We start from the raw sequence: 12,976 nt of genomic DNA on the forward strand, positions 1-12,976 counted from the left end.
TGGGTCAGAAGTTTACATCCACTAAGTTGACTGTGCCTTTAAACAGCTTGGAAAATTCCATGAAATTATGTCATGGCTTTAGAAGCTTCTGATAGGCTAATTGACATATTTTTGAGTCAATTGGAGGTGTACCTGTGGATGTATTTCAAGGCCTACCTTCAAGCTCAGTGCCTCTTTGCTTGACATCATGGGAAAATCAAAATAAATCAGCCAAGACCTCAGAAAAAGAACTGTAGACCTCCACAAGTCTGGTTCATCCTTGGGAGCAATTTCCAAACATCTGAAGTTAGCGCGTTCTTCTGTACAAACAATAGTACGCAAGTTTAACCACCATTGGACCATGCAGCCGTCATACTGCTCAGGAAGGAGACGCATTCTGTCTCGTAGAGATGAACGTACTTTGGTGCGAAAAGTGCAAATCAATCACAGAACAACAGCAAAGTATCTTGTGAAGATGCTGGAGGAAACAGGTACAAAAGTATCTATATCCACAGTAAAACGAGTCCTATATCGACATAACCTGAAAGGCCGCTCAGCAAGGAAGAAGCCACTGCTCCAAAACCACAATAAAAAAGCCAGACTACGGTTTGCAACTGCACATGGGGACAAAGAGAGTACTTTCTGGAGAAATGTCCTCTGGTATGATTAAATAAAAATAGAACTGTTTGGCCATAATGGCCATCGTTATGTTTGGAGGAAAAAGAGGGAGGCTTGCAAGCCAAAGAACACCATCCCAACCGTGAAGCACAGGGTTGGCAGCATCATGTTGTGGTGTGCTTTGCTGCAGGAGGGACTGGTGCACTTCACAAAATAGATGGCTTCATGAGAAAGGAAAATTATTTGTATATATTGAAGCAACATCTCAAGACATCAGTCAGGAAGTTAAAGATTGGTCGGAAAGGGGTCTTCCAAATTGACAATGACCCCAAGCATACTTCCACATTTGTGGCAAAATGGCTTAAGGATGGCAAAGTCAAAGTATTGGAGTGGCCATCACAAAGCCCTGACCTCAATCGCATAGAACATTTGTGGGCAGAACTGAAAAAGCGTGTGCGAGCAAGGAGGCCTACAAGTCTGACTCATTTACACTAGCTCTGTCAGGAGGAATGGGCCAGAATTCACCCAACTTATTGTGAGAAGCTTGTGAAAGGCTACCCAAAACGTTTGACCCAAGTTAAACAATTGAAAGGCAATGCTACCAAATACTTATTGAGTGTATGTAAACTTCTGACCCACTGGGAATGTGATGAAATAAATTAAAGCTGAAATAAATCATTCTCTCTGCCATTATTCTGACATTTCACATTCTTAAAATAAAGTGGTAATCTTAACTGACCTAGGAGACAGACAGAGATTTTTTAAGACAGAGATTTTTTACTAGGATTAAATGTCAGGAATTGTGATAAACTGAGTTTTAGTGTGTTTGGCTAAAGGTGTATGTTAACTTCTGACTTCAACTGTATAACCTACCTAAAAATAAGAGATCGCTATGTGCACAGGTAAGATCAGGGTTATTGCCTCTGCGTATTGAAGCAGGTAAGATCAGGGATATTTCAAAGAAATAGAGAATTAAACTAATTTTATCCTCTAATGCCCTTTGTATCACGATATACGCTTGCTCTTATTCCAGAAATCCCATCAGATATACCCAGGCATTATGTGGCTGAGTGATGAGGAGATATTGAAATGTTTTTTTTGTCCATTGTGTATTTCCGTTTGCAGAATATTTAGATAAAGCCTGGAATAAAAGGTCTACCTATAATGAAAGAGTAATACTATTTAGTTTCTTTGTGGTTAATGGTGTGTGTACATAGATTGTGTATATGCTTGTCTACCACATGAATCTTCTCTGTGTGTCAGACTTGGTTCTAGTGACATCTGTTTTTTTATGAATTTATTTGTCTGTATATGGTATGTATATGCATATGTATGTGTATATATGCAGTGTGTATGCATGTACAGTATATATGTATGTATATTATTTTACTGCTCTAGGGATGTAATTATTGTTTGGAAGACCTTATTTACTATTATGTATTGATTTACTTTTCTTTTTTTTCACTCTTTATGTGATGCGAAATGCAGAGAACACCTGAAGAAGAATTATCATTTAATTACCAGAATGAATTATTGTTATGTTTGTTTACGTGTCAATTAATCCCACAAGGGATGGGTTGCCAATTGGCGATTTGACACAAAAAAACATTTTTTAAATTCAATTCAATTTGAATTAAATTGCTTGCTTATGTAACCAGTGGGAGTATCCTTGTTTGTTGCAATGTATTCATCTGGCTTCAGCCAGTTTTCTTTCAGGCTAATCAGGTAAAATGTATGGCCGTGATGAGTTGATTTACAATAATTGCTTTGTAAGGAAAGATATGGGGAGAGTTCAATAATAAAACTTAATTATAAAACAGGCCTCGATTTGAGTGAGGTTTTTACTATAAACGTCCCTGGTGCGGGTGGGCCTGCCAAAACCACACATGGGGAACAGAAACAGTCTCAATGGAATGGAAATTAGGACACATATTGGTTTTTTTCAGGGGGGGATAGGGTTGATAATGACCTATAATGACTTAGAAGATTATAATGTATTGTGCATAATGTATTATATCCATATTGTTTTGAAAACACAGACAAGATAGTTATTACACAGTTATAATACAGGTCTATAACAAGAACTACATTTATTATATAGCTTTATGAAGCACTATTCATGTGTTTTTGTTTATATATACATAAACTCCCAGTGATTTATTGTGTCATTATTGCAATACTCAACAAACATTACATTTTCAGTAAATACTCAGTACATGTTTTAGTACTAGTTTTAGTTTTAGACATCGAATAACATTCCATTCCAAGTCTGTAGCCTACCGCTACTAGCTACAGATAACTGCCAAAACAATGGAAACACTTGAGTAAATGAGCGATACAAAGTATATCAAAAGCATGTGCTTCTACACAGGAGTGGCTCATGCTTAAGGTAATTATTTTTGGCTACCTTGGCTATGCGCCCATATGATGAAAGTGTCCTCATCCACAGGGCACGAGTGGTCACTGAATGGTTTGATTGAAAACTATGTAACGATGTCACCATATGTGTGTGTGTGTCTCAGTCACCAGATCTCAACCCAATTAAACACCTATGGGAGATTATGGGGCGGCGTCTAAGAAAGTGTTTTCTATAACCATCAACAAAACAGCATATTTCCGAAATTGTCGTGGGTGTTGTATCCCTCCAGTACAGTTCTAGACACTTGTGGAATCAATGCTAAGGTGCAGTGAAGCTGTTCTGGCTCGTGGTGGCCCAACACCCTATTAAGACACTTTACGTTGGTGTTTCCTTTATTTTGGCAGTTACCTGTAGCTCACAGGTCTATCAAACACCTCATTGTGGAGAGGCAGTAACTGTAACAGTCTTGTTTAGAAAGGCAAAGTATTGCCACTAGCTAGCTAGGACCTGGTAACAACATTTGAAGAGTTTCATTCCAAAACGTTATATATCCTTTTTCAGAAATGTTGGTAAATTGGCTTTTATTGTTTAAAAAACATATGAAAGAGATTGGTGTGTTTTCCCACCACCTAATCATCACATGGGGTTGTTCAATGACGGACATGTATTTGTTTGAAATCTATCACTTGATGGTTTCATTGGAGAGGGACCAATAATCATGTTTTGTTGCAAAATGCTATTTATCCGCCTCACTCTCAGAGAAATAAGTAGTACTGCTAGGTTTTACACAGTCAATTGTGACAAATAACTACATTTCTTGTATTAAAACTGTACAAATTATATATTTGTGATATCACTACTAATATGAGATCTGTATCTGAGATCTGTATGTCAAATATTTTACATTTGACATTTTTGTCATTTAGCAGATTATTTTATCCAGAGTGATTTACAGTTAGTCCATTCATCTTAAGATCGCTAGGTGAGACAACCACATATCACAGGATACAAACATTTCATTCCAGCTAAACAATGCATATACTGTATACAGTGGCGACAAGTCATTCAAAATAAATAATAATAATGTGCCTGTTGCCTGTTTTGCATGTTATTTTGGCATTAATACGTGTCACATATTAGTTTGCAAAACATGTAAAAAAAATAAAATACCAAAAAGTTAATAAAGCCGCATACAAACATGGTCTCTTTTTTGTTTACTTGAGTAAGGCAGCTCCAAAATGCAGGTGTTTCAGCCGAGCGCAGTGCTTTCTGTGGTGGTGAGGCAGCCAGAGCGTAGGGGTTTGTAATGTTCTATAGTTGCGCCGTGATTGTTTCAGTGATCTGTCAGATATGGGGACAATACGTCACCGCAAAATCTACAGCTCGAAATATCAAGCCCCTTTGGTGCTGCCATGGGTGCTGCCATAGATTTACATTAGAAGTGCCCATCCAAGAAGGCTCCCTGGAAGCCTGTTTCAGACATAAGGAAGTGGATGGAACCAAATGTTCTACTTTTAAACTCAGACAAAACAGAGATGCTAGTTCTAGGTCCTTGATGGATGTACAGTTGTCTCAAATAAAACGGTGAAGGACCTCAGCTTTACTCTGGACCCTGATCTCTCTTTTGACGAACATATCAAGACTGTTTCAAGGACAGCTTTTTTCCTTCTACATAACATCGCAACAATCAGAAACTTTCTGTCCAAAAATGATGCAGAAAAATGTATCCATGCTTTTGTTACTTCTATGTTAAACAACTGGATAAAGCACTACATAAACTTCAGTTAGTGCTAAACACGGCTGCTAAAATCTTGACTAGAACAAAAAAATGTGATAATATTACTCCAGTGCTAGCCTCTAGCCTCTGGCTTCCTGTTAAGGCAAGGGCTGATTTCAAGGTTTTACTGCTAACCTACAAAGAATTACATGGGCTTGCTCCTACCTATCTTTCTGATTTGGTCCTGCCGTACATACCTACAAGTACGGTACGGTCACAAGACGCAGGCCTCCTTACTGTCCCTAGAATTTCTAAGCAAACAGCTGGAGGCAGGGCTTTCTCCTATAGAGCTCAATTTTTATGAAATGGTCTGCCTATCCATGTGAGAGACACAGACTCAGTCTCATCCTTTAAGTCTTTATTGAAGACTCATATCTCTTCAGTGGGTCCTATGAACGAGTGTAGACTGGACCAGGAGTGTGAAGGTGAATGGAAAGGAACTGGGGCAATGAACCGCCCTTGCTGTCTCTGCCTGGCCGGTTCCCCTCTCTCCACTGGGATTCTCTGCCTCTAACCCTATTACAGGGGCTGAGTCACTGGCTTACCGGTGCTCTTCCATTCCGTCCCTAGGAGGGGTGCATCACTTGAGTGGGTTGAGTCACTGGCGTGATCTTCCTGTCCGTGTTGCCCCTACCTCTGAGCTCTACAGACAATTCCTTCGACCTCATGTCTTGGTTTTTGCTCTGACATGCACTGTCAACTGTGGGACCTTATTTTGACAGTTGTGTGCCTTTCCAAATCTTTCCACATTCTTAAAATAAAGTGGTAATCCTAAATGGATTAAATGTCAGGAATTGTGAAAAACTGAGTTTAAATGTATTTGGCTAAGGTGTATGTAATCTTTCGACTTCAACTGTACATGATATGGTCTTATTTGAACTGGCTAGCCAGCAAACCTAATGTTAGCTAGCTAGCTAACAAGCTGGAAACGAACCAACATTTTTTTTAGAAAGTTGCTTTGAGTTACCTGGTTTTCTATATTGGCATATACTAAATACATTTTCAAATGAATGGGTTTATTGGTGTTAATATACACCAGTTATGTTATTTTGGACCACCAGGGTGCTGATGTAATGCTGCCTGTTGTTGTTGTGTTCATACTTTTTCACAACGTCAACAACAAATTTGATGTTGGACAACAATAGAACGTTCATGATGTCATTGAGACAACTGTCTACAGACATGTCGATAGACATAGTATAAACCAGCCTTTAGTCTCGAATCCTTTTGTTGTACACTGCAGTACTTACTCTGTTTAGCACATGGCCTTAATTGATGTAGTTCTGTCCTTGAGCTGTTCTTGACTAATAATGTTCTGTATTATGTCATGTTTCATGTTTTGTGTGGACCCCAGGAAGAGTAGCTGTTGCTTTGACAACAGCTAAAATACCAAATTCCAAAAATGTGCATCCTTAAAGAGATGGGTGGGGCCAAGGCTTAAGAGGGTGTGAACGATGCTGAATGGGTGTAGACAAAGAAGAGCTTTCCCTAGAATGTGTACCAAAACATTCAAGGGCCATTTTCTCAAAAGTGTGGTTACCAGCTTATCAACTTTCAAAACAGAAACATTTTACAATTGTTCCTCAACTGTGGTGTATAATATACCATTTTCTACCTCTGAGTCTCTACTTTCATCCAATGTAAAAAACACAATTTCAAATGTTGCTACATAAGACCGAATCGAGCTGGTCAAGTATACGCTTTCAAGGTTGTTGTTTGTGTTGATAAAAAGTCAGAAGGGCACAATTTAATGAAACCACAGGAAGGATGCTGTTAGGAAAGTTGATGTTGTTCTTATACTCTCAGCTTCCCAACTGTCTTTTGACCAGGGAGCATAGGGGTTGGGTCAAAAGTTGTGCGCTATATAGGGATAATGTACCATTTGAATGCAGCCACTGTAGGCCTACCCGTGGGATGCTGGAGTTGGGTATGCATAGTTTTCAGCTGACCACCGGATTCTATGGCTTACTGGCTTCAGAATGAGATGGAATGGGACAAGGTGTGTGATTTTGGGGAGAGGGGTTTGTTTTCTTGCGTGTACATGTGTGTGTGCGGTCTGTCTCTGTCTAGACCGAAGTAATCACATGGGGCCATCTGGGAGATGAGGAGCCTGGGTGAAAGAGCCATTACCCACTCCAGACATCCCAGGACTAATCCCTATTTACTACTTCAATTTGACAGAGATGCCTGCCTTCATTGCCTCGAGGGCTCCTCGTGTCATCACGAATTCATCCACCTTTGGTCTTTATAGCCTCACATGCATGCAAGCACAGACATGCGCACACCCCTCTGATTTGTAAACTAGGGTCATGCAAATGGAGGCAAATGTTCAACGTAATGCCACATTTTAAATGCCAATACAGCAGAACATTATCAGAAATGGGTTATCAGATTAGTGATATAAAAAACATCACTTTAAAAATCACACAATATAGCCCACAAGCAATTAGACAGATTTTCACATGAAATGTATGTTGCATTCAAATCAATGACCACCATGACTAAAGCACTCTTCATTGTCCACATTCTGATTGTGCCTAGATCAGATCACAATGAAATCACAATGCATTTTTAATTGTCTACACCTGTCTAAAAATATGGGCACAATCAGAATGTCTACAAGATTAGGACAAAGCACAATATATGAATGGTGCTTTAAGGACTGAGAAAACATTTAAACAGAGATGGATGAGGAAGCAAGACATCCCACTCCCTCATTTGTTCTGTTTCAGTGGAAGTCTATGAACTAAGTAGACTAGACCCAGCTGCTATCACATTTTTTTACTTATTTTTCCTTTTCTAGGCAAGTCAGTTAAGAACAAATTCTTATTTTCAATGATGGCCTAGGAACAGTGGGTTAACTGCCTGTTCAGGGGCAGAACGACAGATTTGTACCTTGTCAGCTCGGGGATTTGAACTTGCAACCTTTCGGTTACTAGCCCAACACTCTAACCACTAGGCTACCCTGCAGCCCCGCATTGTTGTCTATGGAGTCCCACGCCCTTAAGTAGACAGGAACTGCCCCTATTTTTTTCAATCGTAAGCAATCTGAGTGAACTATCTTAATTTATCCAGTCTTTGATTTAAAGGTAGTGTTTGATGGAACGCTCACGTACCATGATAAATATTGAATTTCTCAGACATTTTATCCCTCTCACAGAATCAGATTGTTAGGATTAACCACATCCTATGGGTAAAATGTTTCATTACTGAACAATCATTAAAATCAGTTGTTTATGTAACCTGTGAAGAGGACAAACATCTAATTGAACACTGTTGACCTTCCTGAAGTGAAAACTAACAACATAAATATGTTGGTGGAATCCTGGTCCCAGAATGATGACATTCCTATGGTGTATATCTGGGCAGACATGCAGACATTCTGAGTTTTCTGCTCCACCCTTACCCCCCGAGCTGGAAAAACAAGGGGAGAATACAGGAAGATAGAGGATTCCACATGCTCGTCTGTGGGGTGAACTGGGAAGTGACCCCCCCGCTGTCTCTGTGGAATTTGTGTAGAATCCTGCAGTCTGGTGGTGTAGTATTTGCGTGACCCTGACACTCATTCTGGTCAGATCAGCTTAACTTTTAACACAATAGAACCTGTTCAGTAAGACCACATCGAATATTTCTCCACCGTGGTGTGTACAATGAAAAATTATGCGACTTGTGCGAAAAATTAGACAACTTGACGACTTGAACACAATATCAGACTTTTAAAATTACCTGTATGATATTTGAAATCTGTCAGCTGCGAACATATATAATGTGTGTGTGTGTGTGTGTGTGTGTGTGTGTGTGTGTGTGTGTGTGTGTGTGTGTGTGTGTGTGTGTGTGTGTGTGTGTGTGTGTGTGTGTGTGTGTGTGTGTGTGTGTGTGTGATGCATAAAAAAGACATCACCTGCAATAGCTCATCAGGTACAGCTACTCTAACTCAGTTTTCTTGTATAGGGTAGGCATATGGTAAAATAGTCCTCAAGGGCCAAAGTCCTACTGGGGCATGTTCAGGAATGCACAACGTTGTGGAATGTTCAGATATAAATAGGTTATGTAGAACAAACATGCCTCTCTGACATTCTGAATGAAGAGTCATCATGTCTTGTCAGCTGTAACACAAATTTCATCACATTTCTATCCGCAATGTTCCACAATGTTGGAGTTCAGGTTTTCTTTTCTATCTGATAGTTAATTGATCAATTAATGTCACTGATTGCTGGGAAGTTTACCCACCTGTGGCCAACTATGATTGATAGATTCCGAAGTGAAGATCTGGAAATACACCTTTCATCTCAAACAAACCTACCCCACCGTTTCCTCTTGAGTGATGTTATCTTAACTGTAAATGTGAAAATGGACACCCAACAGCGATATTTTAAAGATGTGCCAAAGTTAGTTTCGTGATATAAATTATTTATTTACATTACAGAAAAAACACCCCACCAAGATAATGTAATAACTATTGGAAATAGATCAGTAATACATAACCAAATAGAGCTGTACTGTAGTACCATAGTTTCCTCTCCGGTGACCTATACCACAGGTGCAAGGCATCACGTGTAGCCCCCCTCCCCCTCCCAACCCCCCATTGCTTCTCCCCCTAAAAACAACCAACATCCCCCACGAACATCAGCTAACCCACTTCTATAGCCCCCCTCCCCCACAACCCAACACACCGACACTGTATCCTCACCCCCAAAGCCCATTGTTCAATGCCTCATCATTGGTGTCAGGGCGAAGCGCTGGTCTCCAGAAGGATGAAGTTGCCCCTAGATGCTGATCTAAGGTCAGTTTTGCGTTTCGTCCCCCTCCCACTACCCAATCCTTTATAGTTCATTCAGGTTGGGATTGTAGGGAAGCACAAGAAGGGTGAAGCTGATCCTAGATCTGTGTCTACGGGGCAACTTGGACCAAGAGAGGAGCGGGTCTCAGGGTTTCCCCCATCACGGGGCGGCTCAGTCAGATGAGGCGGGTGGAGGCGCGCATGGTGTTCTCCGAGCTGTAGTGGGTGGCATTCTGCTTCTGCCGATTGACCCTGTTGCTCCGCGGGCACTTCCTGTCCAGACAGGAAGTGGAGTAGAGGAGAGAGAAAGGAGAGAAAGGAGAGAGAGAGACAGAGAGAGAGGAGGTATAACAACAAGAGAGAGAGAGAGAGAGAGAGAGAGAGAGAGAGTGAGAAAGAGAGCGAGAGCTGTATGTACATTTTATGTTCATTATCCAAGGGTTTAACGTTCATTATCCAAGGGTTAAATCCCAAAACACCGTTTTATTTTCAAAATAAAGAAATAGTTCTGATTTATTGACCCTCCGTTGTTTTGATCTTTGGTTTGCTCATATACTTGAAGGGAAATCAACAAGTCAAAAAGGGAACTAAGTAGGGAAAAGGGCATTTAATTCCTTTGAAAAAAAATAAATATGATAGCCTTCATGGCCACCTAGTGGTGTGGTCAATGATATGCAAGTACATAGAGAAAAGTCAGCAAATACAAGCTAACAAAATACACTGAACAAAAATAGGAATGCAGCATGTAAATTGTTGGTCTCGTGTTTCGTAAGCTGAAATAAAAGATCCCAGACATTTTTCATATGCACAAAAAGCTTATGTCTCAATTTTTTAGGGCACAAATTTGTTTACATCCCTGTTTGTGAGTATTTCTCCTTTGCCAAGATAATCCATCTACCTGACATGTGTGGAATATCAAGAAGCTGATTAAACAGCACGGTCAATACACAGGTGCACCTTGTGTTAGGGACAATAAAAGGCCACTCTGGAATGTGCAGTTTAGTCACACAACAAAATGCCAAAGATGTCTCAAGTTTTGAGGGAGTGTGCAGTTGGCATGCTGACTGCAGGAATTTCCACCAGAGCTGTTGCCAGAGAATTGAATGTTCATTTATCTACCATAAGCCACCTCCAACGTCATTTTAGAGAATTTGGCAGTACATCCAACTGCCTCACAACCGCAGATCACGTGAATGGCGTCCTGTGGGTGAGTGGTTTGCTGATGTCAACGTTGTGAACAGAATGCCCCATGGTGGCGGTGGGGTTATGATATGGAAAGGCATAAGCTATGGAAAACTAACGCAATTGCATTTTATCGATGGCAATTTGAATGCACAGAAATACCGTGACGAGATCCTAAGGCCCATTGTCGTGCCAGTCATCCGCCGACATCACCTCATGTTACAGCATCATAATGCACAGCCCCATGTCACAAGGATCTGCACACAATTCCTGGAAGCTACAATTGTCCCAGTTCTTCCATGGCCTGCATCCTCACCAGACATGTCATATATTGAGCATGTTTGGGATGCTCTGGATCGACGTGTACGACAGTGTGTTCCAGTTTCCCTCAATACCCAGCAACTTCACACAGCCATTGAAGAGGAGTGGGACAACACTCCACAGCCCACAATCAATAGCCTGATCAACTCTATGTGAAGGTGATGTGTTGTGCTGCATGAGGCAAATGGAGGTCACACCAGATTCTGACTGGTTTTCTGATCCACGCCCCTACTTTTTTTAAAGGTATCTGTGACCAACAGATGTATATCTGTATTCCCAGTCATGCGAAATCCTTAGATTAGGTCCTAATGAATTAATTTCAATTGAATGATTTCCTTATATAATCTGTAAGTCAGTAAAATCTTAGATATTGTTGCATGTTGGGCTTATATTTTTACCAGCGCGCACATGTTCAATCCTTTATGGCTCAGTTGGTAGAGCATGGTGCTTGCACCGCCAGGGTTGTGGGTTCAATTCCTGGGGCCACCCATATGTAAAATGTATGCAAGCATGACTGTAAGTCGGCTTTGGATAAAAGCTTATGCTAAATAGCATGTATAAATAAATACGTTTAAGTGGTAGAAATCCGCTAAATTAATCACTCAAGTAGTTTCGATAAGAATGTAAAGGACAATGATCAATATAATTAATTATATTACATCTCCTGTTGATCTTCTACTACTTTGATACATATAAAATGGTTGGTATCTAAGTATAGAAAAGAGCTATTATGTTTGTATTCTAAATAGTCTGTACCACATTATATAATTTGCATCTCTGACACTGTAAAACCAATGTACCTAGGGATTAATTATGCAAACCATTAAAAACAGAATTCACTAATTAACAGAAATTAGATTAAGCAGCCTGGAATGTGGATATGAGGAGACTCCATTTCCATAATGAAGCACAAATTAGCCTATACACTTTGAACAAAAGGTGCTATAAATTAATGGTAATGTAGTATAGTACCTGAATGCAATATTTTCAAAATACATAGATTGGTCTTCGGCCTGTACTTTTGAACACTTGGTATTTTTTGGTTTCCTTACCCTGTATGCAGTTTATTGACAAAGTATGACAGCAATCCATGCTTTGCTTAAGTTTCCTTGGCACTGTTTCCACATGCTAATGCTTTAGCATTTGTGGCACAAATCGCATTCAAGTCATGGTTCAAATATTACATTTTTTTGTGCATCATGTCCAAATCATACGAAAGTAACTAAAATTAATTGTGAAGGTCAACAAAGTCACTTATAGATGTTTTGAACATGATGCGTGAAAAATGCTAATACCGGTCCCATTACTTGAATGGGATTTGTGTCACAAATGCTAAAGAGTTAGCGTGAGGAAACATTGCCAGGGAAAACAAAGCATTGAGTTCAGTTATTCAGTTATATCTGCTGTCAGTGTAAGGAAACCAATATATAATTTTGTAATTTGGGTGAACTATTCCTTTAAATTTATTGTGTGCATTAGAGTAGTGGGGAAGTGTGAGGGCCTAATGTACTAATGTGAGCGAGTCGTAAAATGCATGCGTGACGTTTGCTACAGAAGCAATGTGAATTTGATTAAACTGCATTGAATTCAGAGATTTATTGGAAGATAAATTAAAGTGAAAGTAAACTGACTGGACACAACCTCATAACTGTGCCTTCTGTAATTAACCTTCACCGTCAGACTCTCTCTCTCTCTCTCTCTCTCTCTCTCTCTCTCTCTCTCTCTCTCTCTCTCTCTCTCTCTCTCTCTCTCTCTCTCTCTCTCTCTCTCTCTCTCTCTCTCTCTCTCTCTCTCTCTCTCTCTCTCTCTCTCTCTCTCTCTCTCTCTCTCTCTCTCTCTCTCTCTCTCTCTCTCTCTCTCTCTCTCTCTCTCTCTCTCTCTCTCTCTCTCTCTCTCTCTCTCTCTCTCTCTCTCTCTCTCTCTCTCTCTCTCTCTCTCTCTCTCTCTCTCTCTCTCTCTC

The 12,976-nt window shown here is 40.2% G+C and overlaps 1 protein-coding gene across 1 annotated transcript in view; it reads right to left on the reverse strand.

Moving 5' to 3' along the window:
• Positions 1 to 9,126: 9,126 nt before the first annotated feature.
• Positions 9,127 to 12,976, reverse strand: part of LOC110501288 (tomoregulin-2) — a 138,937-nt gene continuing 135,087 nt past the window's right edge. The window contains exon 10 of the mRNA XM_021578736.3: positions 9,127 to 9,786. Within this exon, the coding sequence (XP_021434411.1) occupies positions 9,690 to 9,786 (97 nt within the window). The 3' untranslated portion in view covers positions 9,127 to 9,689. The remainder of the gene's footprint in view (positions 9,787 to 12,976) is intronic.

Source organism: Oncorhynchus mykiss, chromosome 22 (assembly GCF_057628025.1).
Source record: "Oncorhynchus mykiss isolate SJ-2025 chromosome 22, ASM5762802v1, whole genome shotgun sequence".
In the NCBI taxonomy this organism is placed as follows: domain Eukaryota; kingdom Metazoa; phylum Chordata; class Actinopteri; order Salmoniformes; family Salmonidae; genus Oncorhynchus; species Oncorhynchus mykiss.